We start from the raw sequence: 17,420 nt of genomic DNA, 5'->3' as shown, positions 1-17,420 counted from the left end.
TGCCCTAGTCCTCAAATTTCACTGGGGTTTCACTGGATCATTTTATATCTTCACAATGATTAGCACTTACTTTGTAGCAATGATAGAGCTTCTTCTGGAATCACGTAGTTCTCTTAGTTTCTCTGTAGCATTGCCTTGCCCTTAAAGTGACTGCTAATTTTAACTCTGTGATTTAACTTTATTTTATGGCTCATATCTCTTGTTAAGTCATCTGTTTACTAGTAATTAGCACTTTATATAAAACTCACTGACATGAGTGTGATTGTAGTGAATGCCTTGTGTTTTCCATTTTTCATACTTGTTCTGAAATAACATATCAATTAGCATAAGTAAGGTGATTGTGTGTCTCTAAGAACTTCTTTATAGATAAAGTAAATAGGAAGTTTGGCATGTTAACAGTATTGCAATAAAGCAGATAAAATAAAATTAGAGAGCAGACTTTACTACAGATAAACTCCAATACTTTTTTTAATGGAAGTTGGATAAAACTGTGTTTACCCAAACTATTTCTCCTTTATTACTTAGCAAATATAAGAATTGTTTGTGCCCTTTCCTCTTTCCCTTTATGCTATTAACTAGGTCCATAAACATTCTCAGGGTTAGGAATGTGCCTTTTGACTTTGTTTTCCTGATTTCTTATACAATGCCTGCCCATATAGACACTCTGTAAATATTTGTTAAATTCAACCCAATGATGAGAAGGAAACTAATTCAGTATTTTCTCTGAGTATTGGGTAAGGCAAATAGACTGAAAGGTCTGATACCCTCTCAAACCAATAAAATGACCTGTGTATGATTGAGCTCATTCTATCATTGGCCCACGTAGTTAATTGCAAGTTTTCTGTGTTTGTAAAAGCATTTCAGTGTTTTTAAAAGCTTTAAAAAAATTTTTTTTTTTTTTAATATTTGGAGCTGTGAATTAATCACAAAAACTTCCTTCTACTTTTAAATGTGCCACTTTCAGATCAGATTTTACAACTGAGAGAAGAATTGCAGTATTTCCTACTTTTAAGGGGAAAAATGAATAGTGCTTAAAAATATGGTGGGAATTCTACTTACAGAGCGTTCACAGGTGATTACTGCTGTACATGTTTTATAATTCTCATGGCATCATCATGACTTCTATCAATGTTTATTTACCAAGGGAGAAGTAGAGGGGACTCAGTATTTGGGGCAGGAAATTCTTTAAATCCTGTATCCTACCCTCCCATCCCCTCCCCAACCCCTCTCTGCTGCCCCCTTCCAACTAAATGCCAGTCAGCACCCCCATCAGGTCATTGGAATGATGAAATCTGCTGTCACACGTTTTCAAATAGTCCCTAGCATTCTGCCCTTAGTTGAGAACTACTGCCTTAAAGAAATTGTCTTTGTAACATTTTATATGAATTAAGAATGAAATGCCCTGGAATTAGGTTTATAATGAAAAGACTGGATGTTTTATATATGTAGCTGGTTGCACTTTATAAAGCACACTCCTTTTCTTGTTTCGTCCTCCTATCAATGGAGTTAGGACAGGTATTATTACTCCCATTTTCTGTAAGCAGAAGCTGAGGCTCAGACAGGTTGAATAACTTGCTTGAGAACACATCAGCGGTGAGTGGGGAACCCAGGCCCACTGGGCTCAACCTCCTTATTCTTTTTGAAATGGATTTTAACCTTAAAAATAAAACAATTACTTTACCAGCAAAAATGGATTATTTGAGAATAACAGAGAATTGCAATTTGAGACATACAAGCTATGGCGAAACCATTGGCCAGTCCAGCAAAGAAAAGGAATGGTATTTTAAGAGAAGGACGAGGATTTGGAAGGGGTTGTTTTGAGCAAAAGTCCATTGGAAAAGAGCAAGAGTTCAAGGTGGTGAAGGTTTCTCCTTGGCGGAGTTGCAGGGCAAGTTTTCTCATAGGAGATGTAGTATCCTCTCTTCACTGTTAGGGCTGTGATTGAGGATTCTTCTGATGGGATCTGTAATTGACAGCGGGTAGTATAGCTCCCCCTTCTAGTATCCCAAGTCTGCTTTAGTGAGCTCTCCCTTTCTCTCCCTTTACTAATTTCCACAGGATTTATGGCTAAATATATAAATAACTTCATTGAGCTTCTTGGGAGGGCAGAAGTCATATCTTAAATAACATATTATCTGGCTTGGTTCCTATCACTAAGCTTTCTACATGATAAACATGCAAAACAAGTATTAAATGAAAAATTAACTTCTGTATATATTGCTTTTTCCAGTAGTGAGCCATTCTCAGATCTTTCAAAAAATATTTAAGTGTGCTGGTTTGATAAGCTCTTCCTTTGCAGGCATATTCCACAGTTGGGACACCAGATTACATTGCTCCAGAAGTATTTATGCAGACTGGTTACAACAAATTGTGTGACTGGTGGTCTTTGGGAGTGATTATGTATGAAATGCTAATAGGTATGTTTTACCATCTGCTTATGTACATACTGTATAAATTTCTGTGAGTGCCCCTGATTAAACATACTGCTGATATCATGGGCTAAAATATCTGAACTCTTTGAAACCAATTTTTTACATCCCCCAATGTTAAATACACGATAAATACCAGTGAGCTCTGTAGGGATTCAGGAAGAGGGTATGTAACCAGAATTCCCCTGTATCAAAATTATATCTGCATGGCCTTTCAGGTAAAGGGGGCAGTGCTTTAAATCCTTTATTTTATTGCCTTTATTAGCAATTTGATTACAAATTGATGAATGGGGACATTTTTTACTATTGAATAGAGCACTTAGGACTGTTGTGTTTCTTGTGGCACATATGTAGTAGGTATAGAATATTTGATAATAAAAGCTGATAAAACTTTTGTTTTCTCTGATATGTAGGATATCCACCTTTCTGCTCTGAAACTCCTCAAGAAACATATAGAAAAGTGATGAACTGGAAAGAAACTTTGGTATTTCCTCCAGAGGTTCCTATATCTGAGAAAGCCAAGGACTTAATTCTTAGGTTAGTGGTTAATTCCTTAGAGGAGTTTGTCATAGTTTAAATCATCACAGGTACCTAAAAGATTAAATCTCATTTTACTTTTGTGGGAAGAAAAGGATCACCGTTGATCTATACAAAGAGATCAATAAAGAAATGGTGTTTTTTTTTAAAACTGCAAACAATTGGGGCGCCTGGGTGGCTCAGTCGGTTGAGCGTCCGACTTCAGCTCAGGTCACGATCTTGCGGTCCGCGAGTTTGAGCCCCGCGTCAGGCTCTGGGCTGATGGCTCAGAGCCTGGAGCCTGCTTCCGATTCTGTGTCTCCCTCTCTCTCTGCCCCTCCCCCGTTCATGCTGTGTCTCTCTCTGTCTCAAAAATAAATAAACGTTAAAAAAAAAAAAATTTAAAAAAAAAACAACTGCAAACAATTAAAAGGAAGCATGCAGCAAAAACAGTAAGAGTTAAGAAGATGGAAGGGGGTGGGGGGCCTGGGTGGCTCAGTAGGTTAACTTGGTTTTGGCTCAGGTCATGGTTGAGCCCTGAGTTGAGCTCTACGCTGAGAGCACGGATCCTGCTGGGGATTCTCTCTCCCTCTCTCTCTCTCTGCCCCTCCCAGTACATGCTCATTCCCTCTCTCAAAATAAATAAATAAACTTAAAAAAAAAAAAAAAAAAAGGAGGGAAGAATTTGTATTGTTTCAAAGGTCACTCCTGTTGGAATGCAGTGACGCTATCTCATTAAAGAGAAAAGGGGAAGAAAATTGCTACTTTATATCATGAGTCTATGTAGGAAATTGTTTCTAAGCAAAGGATTTCATTCTGTTTCTCAACTAAGATGAAGTATTTGGTACTGTTGTGAATGGCTCCAAGGAATATAAATTGGGACAACCTATGACAACAGCTAATTGACAGCATATTATAAAAAAAAAAAATCTTTAAACTGTATATGAGCTTTGACCCAGTAATTCTAAGAATTTTGCTTGTGCAGATGATGTGTGTAAAGATTTAGGTAGAATATGTTTATCATGATAGGTTTTTAGTAATGAAAACTTGAAAACCACCGAAGTATTCAATAATAGTGGACTGGCTACATAGAGTGTAATATTTCTATATGCAAATTTTAGAAAATGAAGTCAAGAAAGAATATTTAATAGTTTTGGGAAGTTTTCTCAGTATATTAAGTGAAAATATATAGCCCTAAAACAGTGACTACTATACTAACATATTTTAAAAATCGTAATAAAAGACTAAAAGGAAATGGTTTCACACTGTTTACAGTAAGTTATCTCTGTACGGTGCAATTACAGAGGATTTCTATTTTCTCCCACATTTCCCACAATAAACAGCTAACTTCAGTAAACTGAGAAGAAAAATAAGTGTTTGAAAAAATGCAAATAGAGTACTTTAGATGTAATTTGCATACCATCATTTCTCTGTTTCCATTTTCTAGATTTTGTATTGATTCTGAAAACAGAATTGGAAATAGTGGAGTTGAAGAAATAAAAGGTCATCCTTTTTTTGAAGGTGTAGACTGGGGGCACATCAGGTATGTTCATAGGCTGTGAGTGGGAGAGGTCTTAGTAAAAACGGGTTTTGGTTTTTTTTTTTACTGGATTTACCAATCAATTTGTCTTTGGTTCTACTAGATTAAATACAAGAGGTAACACGGTTATAATGTTGTTAAATCAGTGTTTTCTGGGTTATATGGGGTGAGACTTTCCTGATGATAGCTAAATGACTCATTTTAGCTAATGTCCACTTTAAGGGGAAAACCACATATTGTGCATCTGTTTCAACTTTTGTATTCAGAGTTACGTGATACAGGCTGATGTTAGCACAACAGAGACGTATTTATATTTCACACTACAACCCCTCATTTTTGTCCTATTACATCACACTGTATACTGTACCTCTCTCTAATATACCATTTTCTTTATGAAGTTATAAGAAGATACAGTGCCTTTTTTAAACATTGTGGGCAAAAGTGAAATGAAACAAGTAACTTGTAAGAATTTGCTTGTAGTAGGGCATCTGGATGGCTCAGTCGGTTAAGCGTCTGACTTCGGCTCAGGTCACGATCTCACCATTGGTGGGTTCGAGACCCGTGTCGGGCTCTGTGCTGACAGCTCAGAGCCTGGAGCCTGCTTCGGACTCTGTGTCTCCCTCTCTTTGCCCCTCCCCAACTTGTGCTCTCTCTCTCTCTCTCTCTCTCAAAAAAAAAAAAAAAGAATTTGCTTGAAGTTGTTCATTGTGAGCATTGGTCTTTATTCAGTTAATGGCCAAACCACCTTCAGTAGTTCTGGACTGTTCTCCACACAGTGACAATTTAAGAACATAAATCTGATCGTGCTGTTCTCTTCCTTCCCTTTGCACTTAGAATAAAATTCAGGATCCTTAACTGCTTTCAGGACTGTGGGGTGTGGCTCTTTCCTCATCTGTAGCAGTGGCATCTAGTGTGGTGTTTCCCACTCCTCCCACCTCAGGGCTTTGTCAGTTACACTTCATTTTACTGAAATGCTCTTCTCTCTTCCCTGTTCCTGTCCCTACTCCTGCCCTGCTGGGCCAGCTCCTTTTCATCTCTTAAGACAGCTTCTGTGTCACTTCAGGCAGATCTTCGCTGGAACTCCTACAATGTGCTAGGCATAATAACTGTAATAATAACTAGTGGTTTTTGATCACTTATTGTATGTCCAGCACTATTCTAAGTACTTTTGTGCTTTTTTAATCTTTTTTTTTTTTTAATATAATTTATTGTCAAGTTGGATAACATACAGTGTGTAAAGTGTGTTCTTGGTTTTGGGGTAGATTCCCATGATTCATCACTTACAGACAACACCCAGTGCTCATCCCAACAAGTGCCCTCCTCAGTGCCCATCACCATTTTCCCCGCCTCCCCCACCCCCCATAACCTTCGGTTTGTTCTCTGTATTTAAGAGTCTCTTATGGTTTGCCTCCCTCCCTCTCTGTTTGTAACTATTTTGTCTCCCTTCCCTTCCCCCATGGTCTTCTGTTAAGTTTCTTAAGTTCCACATATGAGTGAAAACATATGATATCTGTCTTTCTCTAACTGACTTATTTTACTTAGCATAATACCCTCTGGTTCCATCCACATTGCTACAAATGGCAGGATTTCATTCTTTCTCATTGGCAAGTAGTATTCCATTGTATATATAAACCACATCTTCTTTATTCATTCATCAGTTGATGGACATTTAGGTTCTTTCCATACTTTGGCTATTGTTGAAAGCGCTGCTATAAACATTGGGGTACAAGTGCCCCTATGCATCAGCACTCCTGTATCCCTTGGGTAAATTCCTAGTAGTGCTGTTGCTTGGTCGTAGGGTAGTTCTATTTTTAATTTTTTGAGGAACCTCCACTCTGTTTTCCGGAGCAGCTGCACCAGTTTGCATTCCCACCAACGGTGCAGGAGGGTTCCTGTTTCTCCACATCCTCACCAGCATCTGTTGTTTTCTGAGTTGTTAATTTTTGTGCACTTTTAATCTTATCCTCATAGTAAATCTTATAAAATAGGTACTATTATTATCATGTCTATTTTACAACTGAGGAAACTAAGGCATGGAGAGGTAATTTGCCTTCGGTGCCACAGGTAATAAATAATCTAGCAAGAATTTCCTAACCAGAGTTGGACCAAGGTAGTTTGATTTAGGAGTCCTGGTTCTTCTTCTTCACTGCTGTGCCGCATTATTCTGTGCCTACCTCATCTCACTGAACAGAAGTAGGATTCCCCCCTTTTTACAGTTGGAAGGACACTTAGAGACCACTAGTCCAATCTCTTACCTTGACAGTAAGGAAATAGTTGTAGAGCAGGGACTTGTCTGTCTAAGGTCACGCAGCTAGTTAATGACAAGAGATTAGGACACCAAAGTCTATGGTTCTTTTCACTAAACTAATATAAATTTATTAATTTACCACATTAACTATGAATAACTTAGAATGATTCTGGGAAAAATATATTTTTACATAACAGGCTTTGTTAACTTAGCACCTAATACATCGAGTCAAGTGTTTGTTGAAAAAAATAGAAATGGATATTTCCAATAGAAATGGATAGCTTCATTTAGCTATTTCTGTACTTAAACATTTTTATCATGATAAGGCATTTTCATGACTAATTTTTTTTAACCTGATGTCCTTGATTCCCTTAAAATTTATATGGTTTTGGATTTAGATTTCATCACACATGTCTAGTCCTTTGACCTTATGAGCCTCTTGATTTCCCAAAAGTGCTTTTTTTCCCCCCAAATATCTTTTTTTAAAAATAATCTTTACACCCAGTGTGGGGTTCGAACTCATGACCCCAAGATCAAGAGTCACATGCTCCACTGACTGAGCCAGCCAGGTGCCCCCCTCTACACATGACTTTTAATGTATGGATCCTCTACTAGAAGAATCCTGTTTCTGAATTACTTAGATAGAATCCAGTACCCACAATGTCCAGCATACTTTATACAATTATAAAATCATTTGGACAAAATCTCTTCTGTTCTAACTTTCCCTTTCTTTACCTCTTATTTTTCTACTTAAATAAAAAAACAGCATGAGAAAGTCTGGGTACAAAGAAATGAAACTCCAAGTAAATGGTAATGTTTTAATAAAATACCATACTCAACTATGAAATCCACTTAACAGTGTTCAAGGCCACGATAAATTTCCTTGGCTCTTCTGATAGCTACAGAATAGCATGCAGAATTTGCAAGTAGAGTTATTTTTTGGAAAATCAAGAGTTCAGGAAAATTTACCATGCTACTTGATACTTTTTTATAGGGAAAGGCCAGCAGCAATCCCTATAGAAATCAAAAGCATTGATGATACTTCAAATTTTGATGACTTTCCTGAATCTGATATTTTACAACCAGGTAAGATACTGTAACACAACTAACACTGATAACAGTTGATGAAGATGCTGCCATTTTCACTAATGAAATTCCTTTGCTCTTGGTTAATTTTCCTATCTTTCTAGTGCCAAACACCACAGAACCGGACTACAAATCCAAAGACTGGGTTTTTCTCAATTATACCTATAAAAGGTTTGAAGGGTTGACTCAGCGTGGCTCTATCCCCACCTACATGAAAGCGGGGAAATTATGAACGCAGATCACATTCGCCCACAACCAAGAGAACTCAGGTAGCTGCATCACCAGGCTTGCTTGGCATAGATAACAAGACACTGAAATACTCCCGGACAGTGGTGCTTCTGAGCACAAGAGGAAATTCTACAGGATTAGGATTTCTGAGACTACTACAGGAATTGGTTGGCAGTGCCAGCTGGCTTTTTTTTTTTTTTAATATTTTATTATTTTTGTTAACTTTATTATATGAAGGTACTGGAATAAAAGAAACGTACATCCCTCTGTAACTGCACTGCCTACATGCGTATTAAGGTCCATTCTGCCTGTGTGTGCTGTGGCTTTTGTACTGTAACACCTCTAATCGATTCAGGAGAAACATATCATTCAAAGCAGCGTAGGCTAACCTGTAGGTAGCACCGCAGTATCGCTGTTCTACTGCAAATCTTATGGGTCTAGATAATCACAAAAAAAAGCCATCTTCCATAGTTGGTGTTCAAATACTTGCCCTATTGGTTTGGACATAAGTAGAATGAATATATCTGAAGACAATTTCTGTAATGGTCTTAAGAAATTTTAGAAAGGAAATACACTGGTTCTTTAAAAAATAGACTTTATCATCATGTTATTTCACAAACTCCACAGTTGGGAGTGACAGGTTTATAAGAAGGAGGAAGTTTAACACCTTCACTCAAGCACTCCACTAATATATTTACTTTGCATTCAGAAATACTGATGACCTTTATATACGTAGTCTGTATATTCATAGGGAGATGTACTGTATTATATGAAATGTAAAGTTGCTTTTCTTGTGACAAAAGGACTTCTTTTTTAACAAGAGGACATGGCATTATTTTGATTTGATTATGGTGAGTTGAATTTAAGAAACGACCATGAAGGCTGCTTGTAGAACTGGTGTATTTTTATTAAACTATTTTTTTAAATGTCAATCTTCTGATCATGTAAATGGACTTACAAAGAACAAAGACCTGTTTACTTTGGTTTTCTAGAAAGTTGTTACATATCATGGCCGGTTAACTTTTATTTCTTTTGGTGAAAAATTTTTCCTTTGATAGTACTTGTATTATTGTGCCATTATTTTCTTACACTCCAAATGTACCAAAGATCCTGAACAGAGTGGGTGTTCACCACCGAGTAGATTTTCCTTTCCTATGGGAATGCCATATTCGGACACGACAGATCTTTGATAGAGGTCAAGCTTATTCAAGGGCAATATTGTTCATGTTCAGCTACATCACTGTGGTTAATGTAAGTGAAATTAAGGAAGTAAACACAGGTGGGGCAGAGGGCGGGTTGTGAGGAGAGGATGGGGGGGTGCCTTCAGCATCAAATTCTTCAGCTATTTCCCTAAGAATGAAATAATCTTTTCTAGCTCAACGCTTTAATTCTAAAATGACTCTCTGAGGTTCTGGTTTCAAAAGTACTAGTTGAGGAGCAACATTTTATCAAAGAATGGCCTAACATTTGTCTTAACTGTTAATTGATAAGTTTTTTTTTTTTTAAAGATATAGCAATTACAACCATTACAAATTATCTGTGATCAAAATCTAAAATGATGACTTATTTGTAGGTGTGTTCTTGATGGGGAAGCACTGTATAGCATCATTACGTACATCTACAGAAGCTTTTATAAACGTTGCTGCGAGGTAGCTCCACAGTGTTTCAGCAGGGCCATCCTGGGGTTTGGGTTGTTTTTTTTTTTCCTCCACCTAGTCTCTCTCTTTCCTTCTTCCTTCCTTCCTTCCTTCCTTCCTTCCTTCCTTCCTTCCTTCCTTCCTAGTATTTGTTTGGTACTTACTATGTGTTCATCTAATAGTTCATCTCCATTTTTCTTGTTTGGATCATGTGGCTGAGTAGGAGAGAACTATTACAATTCTGGGGTTATCTCAATTTGACCAACTCTGGTCAAATTATATTATAACCACATCTGATTTTTAAAACTCTGTAACTTCTCACTTTTATAAGATTTTCTCACCCCACCTCATCCCCCCTCCCCCCCCCCCCTTTTTTTTTACAGACTGTTTTGCTAGTGTGATAGTGAATGAGTAAGATAGGAGGAAATTACATCACTCTTTAGTTGTAATATAGTAATTATTTCAGTATAGAAAAGTGTCATTAATTCAAGTTGACAGAGAGAGAGAGCTGAAGTTTACTATTTAATCGAGTAAGAGTAGAGCATTTTGGTTTCTATCTCCCTCATTTTTCTTAGCAGTAAGAACTTGGAAATAGTTATGGTTTCTTGGCAGTGGAAGGGCAGTTCTGGAAAGTTTACTTTGTTTAGAGTCTCATTATTCCCTGGAGTTGACAGAGTGATTCACAATCTTTGGGGTTTCCTCCTTGTCAAAAGCATTTCTTAAGTGCCTATCTAAAAGCAATTAAAGACTGTGTCTGCCCTTTGGAAGCTAAGAATTTGATTCATGATGCAAATTAGCTAGATAATTTGCAAAGTACCCCTCAGATTGAAGTTTCTCTATTATACACTTAACCATATTTCAGGTGAACCATTTAATTTAAATGACAAACCCAATCTAATCAACTGGGCATAATGACATTTTCTTTAAATTAGACTCTATTTTGAATTAAAGAGTTTTATTATAAACTGTGTGTTTTTGGTTTTTCTAAGTATATAGAAAGCTTGTATAATTCAGATTTATTGATTTCCTGATTTAATGTAGACTTTGACTTTTTTATTAAAAAAAACCTTTGTATTAAAGCAAGTTATGTTATTTTTCTTTTATGCTTTTCTTATGAACATAGCTTTAAAGTCTTTAAATTCATTGGAGCATAGTGCTATCTGAAAACAAGGAATTTCTTATCAATCAACCTTTTCTGAATGGAATGTATAGCCGATTTAATAAGCTATTAGTTGAATGGAAAATAACATGTGGAATACTCAAAACTTTTTTGGTTGCTAAGGCTTAAGATAGGGTATCATTTATTTCCATAATAGAATACTCTTTCTGTTTTTAAAACATCTATATATCTTCGTGTAAATCTGTGAATTTAAATTAAGTTCATTTATTTTTGGTGTTTTATTGTAGACAACCATGAAACGATCAAGCAGTATCTACCGGTTAGAAGAACTGGTGATTTTTCTTTGGATGATCTATAAATTAATGAATTGAGATTTGAATCAGCAGAGAGACCCCCTAGCATCTAAACACATTCTCTCTGAGTTGTTAAGGTCCAGAACATTCAGAACAACTGTTTTTCTATAACCATGACTATTTCCTCTTGTCTTTATTTCACATTTATTTTCTCTTTAGAAGTGCACTTATTTCTGAAAAGTTTTAATGAAACAAACACTTAGAACAAACGTAAATACAAAACACTTGGGACTACTAGATATATTTTAGATTTGTATGAAAAAAATGTGAGGGCATATTGCTACTTTAAGAAGAAATTGAAGTAATAAAAATAGATCTTAGTTATTTTTTAAAAGCAATATAAATTATTCAGCATTTGTCTTGAAAAATAATCATTGGGCTCTCAAGTTCTGTGTTTAGATACTGAGTTTCACAAAAATGTTTTGGTGGCATCAGGCCTTTTTCATTGAAGGTAAGAAAAGAATAAAAACTATGTTTATAATATTTCTATTGATGAGGTGTTTTGGTTTTATTTTCAAGTTTTGAGACAGGTGTTATTCAAAATTCAAGAAACTATTTTGTAAATATGTGTAACTTTTCCACTTAAATATCACATCGAGAACAAAATGAATATTTGAAGTTTCAACTGCGTTATGTTTGAACAATCAAAGTAGTCGTACAGGTTTGTATACAACTACCCCACCTAGCCAAAATTAGTTTGCAAGCAGAATTGAAATTGAAAATGCCTCAAAATTAAACTTAAAATGTCTCAAAATAGCATGGAAACTAGTGATGTAAGTAGCCCAAGTACCCAGGTACCATGACATCCTGTCCTGTGGGTGGTGATGATACTCCTTCCACTGAGCTCAGAGGGAGCCTGTCAGAATCCTGCTGATCCTAATTGTGCTCCTTCCTGACTTACATCATTCAATAATGCCGTTGTGAAGACAAAACAGTGAAATAACCGAATGTGAAAATTTGGACGTTGGAGCAAACTTGGAGACTAAGTGCATCTTCTTTCAAGAGCATCTTCTGATAAAGGGAACTCACATTTGTATACAAAGTACTGTCACTAACATTATTTTGGTTTTTACGACCACCCTGAAATACACATAATTATGATTTTATAGATGACGAACATGAGGCTGAGCATGACTTAACCCAAACCCAGGTAATAAATTGCTCGTGAACCCAAGTCCAGAGCTCCTTCACTCCCCCCAGTCATACAGCATGCCTCATTGACAAATTACCTCATGTGCTTCTAGACCTCAGAAAAATACATGGGAAGCTAGTGACAGACTTGTCACTTTGGGTACTTTAGACTGCAAGTGCCAGAAGATGCAAGTCAAGACGGCCTTAAAAATAAGGAAAATTATCTCATGTAACATGAAGACACAAGATAGGAAGCTTCCAGGGTAGTCAATGTGGCCTCTGAAAATATCAAGAGCACAGGTTCTTTCCATTTTTCTACTTTGTTAGTAGTGTTAGCTTTGTCCTTGGTCTTGTTTTTCAGAAAGGCTAAATGGCTATACAAGGACCCCAAGCATCAAATCGTTCTACAACACATAAGTCCCTAGAAACTACTTGGGGCACCTGGGTGGCTCAGTTGGTTGAGCACCTGACTCTTGATTTCAGCTCACATCATGATCTCCTGGTTCATGGGATTGAGCCCCACGTCGGGCTTCACGCTGGCAGTGCAGAACCTGCTTGGAATTCTCTCTCTGCCTCTCCCCAGCTCGTGCATGCACACTCTCTCAAGATAAATAAACTTAAAAAAAAAACTACTTCTTGCACCCTCTTTTTAAAATAAAGGACAATCTTTTCTAGAAGCATTCTAAGCAATGTAACCCCCACATTTTATTGGTCATGATTATGTCATCCATCTGTTCCTGATGACTGACTTAAAACTGATCAGGATTCACATCCCTGGTACCAGGGTGAGGCTTACCTAAAGCCCATGGCCACCTGATACCAGAACCAACTGGACTTCTTTTACCAAGCTCCAAGATAATCAAAAGGGTACCATACATGTTTATAGCAATGGTGCTCACCTTAAGCCACTGTACCTGGATGTTCTTGCTGGTTCTCCCATTGCTACATATGAACTGAAAGCTGATCCATTAACATGTCTCCTGGCCTATCAGAAACAGCAGTGCTAAGTACCACTGTGTAGATCACAGCTCAGCTACTATAATCTCAGGTTTCCTGTCCATTGGAGAACCAGGCATAGGGGCGGGTCTCTGGACCTCATACAAACAGAATAGATGTATGCATGGCCCAGTGACCAGGGGTTGGTCTGTTTAGTGCTTTTGCCATCCCTCCCAGCTCCTAATCATCTCTTCATTGGTCCATCTTCCCCTCTGCTGTTAATATCAGTAATAGAGATGCTCATCAATGTACTTCCCCAAGATCCATCCAGGAGTGGGGTGGCCTAATTAATTTTGGCTCAACTGCCTTGTCTAACCTGGGTAGAGGGGCTTTGACTAATAGAAATCAAAACATTCCTCAGGTGAGCTTGTGCTAACTACCACAATATTTCTCTCAATTACCTTACTGTTCATATTAAAATGTTCCTTATGAACCCCTTGAACATAGGATGACTTCTCCGAACAGAGGAACCCATAACAGGAAAGGAAAACTGACCTTTTCCTTTCTTGTCCTCTTGGGTAAGATAACCATGAATAGAACTTGAAGATCACTCCTATCCAATTCCATACAATATGAGAAGGACTGAGGAGGATCAGGGATACCATACTTCAGAGTGTTCAAAACCTGCAAACGTAAAACTTAGTTCAGCTTTTGACACTTATCACACACATACAAACATAATCTCTAAGGGAAAAATAACATTAAGCAGTAACTCCAATGTATAAAGAGCTGTCCACACAACCACGCTTGCCCCTTTTTGTATTTTTCTTAGAATTTTAGTTTATTGCTACTTCTGGTCTCTGGCTAGTAGGAATACATATACAACTTACCCCACCACAACCTAGGCTTAGGAAAATGGATTTTTGACAAGTTGAAGCCATATTTCTTGAAGTAGAGTAGTCAAAACATCTCAACTAGGGAGCTTATCCGAAACAAGGATTTAGAACTACTAACTCAGCATCTCTAGGGGCAGGTCTGAAATTCTGCACATTATCATGAACATCCAACTTTGGGAACCACTGAGCTAAGGACGCTGGTTGGGCTTTTCCAAAATGAAATAATACCCACCTGACCAATTGCTGTGAGAACATCTAAATGACATGATGGATGCACAGTGGGTGAAGTACCAGTCGGTGCTTTACAGCAGAACCTGGTCCACGGCAGCGCTCTATAAATTGTTTGTGAACAAGTGCATTAAATAACTGCATGTTGTGGGCAGCCCTACTTTCCACCTAAGGCTGATCGCTACATGTTCCCATTTTTAATAACAGAAGTCAACTCCAAAAGCATTGAAAAGGAGAGTAGGCTTCACTAAAGTTGCTACTTTCCAGGGCAATAATGTAAGAGGTTTTCATTACACAGTGAAGTTCCCTTAATACCCTTTTAAAAGATTTTTCTCAAATTTCTCCGTGGCAGGTGCCGCTGCCTCCTTTCCCCTTTCTCATGAGTATACCCTCCTGCACTTACCTTCTTGGCTTCCTTTCCCCTTCATAAGCCAAGCTCAAGCTATCTTCTCCACACCAGATGCCCACAGTGGGCCCATCTACTCCTCTAAACACATTTGGCCTCCCTGTTTCTCCCAGCTGCGCTCCCACTCATCAACCTGCTTAGCAAAAACAAGAATCTTCCCCAGTATTGACCCTCCATAGAATGCTGGGGGGGCGGGGGAGGGAGGGTGACAGGGAAGAAAAGGTAGTGGGCTTTTTTGTTTTTTAATTTTGAAAGAGAGATAGAGAGAAAGCAGGGGAGGGGCAGAGAAGGGAGAGAGAGAAAATCTTAAGCAGGCTCCACACTGTCAGCGCAGAGCCGGATGCAGAGCTCAAACTCACGAACCTGGAGATCATGACCTGAGCTAACGCTTAACCAACTGAGCCACCCAGGCGCCCTCCAAGAGTAGTTTCAAATGATAATAATGTAATTATTTTCTCCAGTCACTTAGGAGCTCATTAATGGGTAGTTACTTTAATATTTATGCATCATTGGAAATAGTAGCTTTAGTGTAACTACACTCAAGCAGGTGGATTTTTCTTTTTTTTTTCTTTCTTCCTTTTTCCTTCTTTTCTGCCTCCTAAACCAACTAAAATATCTACATGGTCTTAAGGAACCCTCAAACTAAATCACATCGTTACAAAAAATAGAAATTACATTGTTACAATCCCATCAGGAGGTTGCCAAGTATAGGAATTTATAGAGGCAGTGGTTACAAATCCCAGTATGGTTCTTGCCTGAGTACTTGGCAGTGAAGCAAAATTAACCAGCCAACTAAGGTCACCCTAGGATTAGCAATGATTCCTGAAGAGCAATGTTGTCCCTGGGCTTTGGGTGAGAAAACGTCATTGACCATAAGGAACTATATATATATATATATATATATATTTATATCACATCACGTGTTCTGCAAGTTATGTTTCAAATCATTTCTCCCACATTTTGCCCAAGGATTTAAAAAACCACTGTTTGGAAATGAGAGATTACCTTCCCATTCATTTCTCAAGATACAAGTTTTCTACCTCTGTCTTATCCTATGAGTTGTAATATAACTACTCTTTAAAAAAAAGTCCTAGAACGGAAAGCTCTGGAGCATAAAGAAAAAGTAGCCAGTAGGACTTAAACTTGAACATTAAGGGGAATGCACGTTAAGCTTGAAGAGTGATTTGCTGCCACAGAATCCTGTATGTTCTCCTTGAGCATATAGCATTCCTGCTATCATATTTAGGTTCTGGCTTCCTTTTCTTTGGCTTTCAGGCTTTGGGTGGAAGTGAATCATCATTTCTAAGAAATGAGGACTGCAGTGATTCACCGGCAAGTGTATTGGGTACCATAGTATGAACTCCTAGGAAGATGTGACTTTTACAGTCTGGCTTCTCCCATCTACTGAGTGATCCTGGCCCAAATGCTCATCTGTGAGCCTGTGCTTGCCTACTGATAAGACAACATTGACAGCTGTCCAGCCACCTCACAAAGGTTGTTGTGAGGCTCACATGAGATGACAAAGGGAAAAACACTTTGTCCTCAAGACAATATATAGTCTGTACTGTACATTTTCACCAGGGCCCTAAAATTCTGCTTCACCTTTAAGGTGACATTTAACCCATGCCTGGGTGTTAGAATGCCTCCCCACTTGGTAGACCATCTCCAGACTGTATATGTATCTGGAAAGCCAGGGTTTGAACATATTCACGGACACCTGGGCCAGATTTAAGACTCCTCTGTGGAATTCCACAGGCTCCTCTGTGGAATTTTTCTTTTTGAGCGGCCAGCGGAAGCTGGTGGATTCAGGTAGAGTTCCAAGTCAAAGCTGGGACTGAGATGTTTCAAGAGTGGTTTTGATTAGGGAAGTGCCTTGGAGTGTGTTACCGAGGGCAGCGGACTTTTCCCAGCATCGACTTGCACCTCCAGCAGCGTAAAATCCCAGTCCGCCCTTAAGAGGGCAGCAGTTTCCTCTGGTCCTGCCTACTGCCCGGGAACCTTGTTCCAACCCCGTTGCCCTGGTTTAGTCCCAAGTAGCCCTCAGGACGCATATGCAGCTAGTTAAGACGCTATAATGAAGACTGCTGGTGGGAAAAGTAGTAGATTTAGGCTGGTTGACACAAAGCGTTTGTGTTTTCTCTGCTGTTCCTTTCCTCCATCCCCCCGCCCCAACCTCTACTAGACAAACTGTAACCCAGGCACGGGTCTAGGAATCAGAGGGCGCGGAGAGAAGCAGCGTCGTCCGCACAGGATGGAAGGTTGTCAAATGATCCCCAGAGGATCCTGCTTCTGGAGTTACCCAACCGTTGCAGGAGCCAAAACAGCTTCCTCGGCGACCCCTCTCTGTCATCGCACCCTTGTCTCTGCAGCGAAGCCCTTGCCTAGCCCTACTGTGTACCAGGGAAGTTTCTCTTCCAGCTCCCCCACGGACCCCCAGGACCCCCACCTTGCAGCGATCTCCTTTTATCCTTTATCTTTGCCCCCAAGGGAAACAACTCCGACCCTCCCAACACTCAGACTGTTTTAACCTGTTTTTAAAAGCCAGTTTCCAGAAAGGCTCCAGGTGCAGCCTCGCCGGCCTTTGTGCGCCTGGCCTGCCGCCGCAGGGGTCGGGGGCGGTGCCACCGTGACTCCGCCCTGCGCCCGGCCCGGTTCTCCGGCTTGGA

The 17,420-nt window shown here is 38.9% G+C and overlaps 1 protein-coding gene across 2 annotated transcripts in view; it reads left to right on the top strand.

The window, feature by feature from the left end:
• STK38L (serine/threonine kinase 38 like) overlaps window positions 1-11,640 on the top strand; it is an 85,371-nt gene extending 73,731 nt beyond the window's left edge. For both annotated transcript variants that reach the window (XM_053894603.1, XM_053894602.1), the window contains 5 exons: window positions 2,300-2,417; window positions 2,843-2,966; window positions 4,393-4,488; window positions 7,728-7,819; window positions 7,924-11,640. In XM_053894603.1, the coding sequence (XP_053750578.1) occupies window positions 2,300-2,417; window positions 2,843-2,966; window positions 4,393-4,488; window positions 7,728-7,819; window positions 7,924-8,051 (558 nt within the window). In that variant the 3' untranslated portion in view covers window positions 8,052-11,640. The remainder of the gene's footprint in view (window positions 1-2,299; window positions 2,418-2,842; window positions 2,967-4,392; window positions 4,489-7,727; window positions 7,820-7,923) is intronic.
• The last annotated feature ends 5,780 nt before the right edge of the window (window positions 11,641-17,420 follow it).

This window comes from Panthera pardus, unplaced genomic scaffold (genome assembly GCF_024362965.1).
Source record: "Panthera pardus isolate Hobbes unplaced genomic scaffold, ASM2436296v1 HiC_scaffold_6, whole genome shotgun sequence".
Classification (NCBI taxonomy): domain Eukaryota; kingdom Metazoa; phylum Chordata; class Mammalia; order Carnivora; family Felidae; genus Panthera; species Panthera pardus.
Note: the sequence above shows the minus strand (reverse complement) of the source record. Positions and strands in the feature narration are given on the sequence as shown.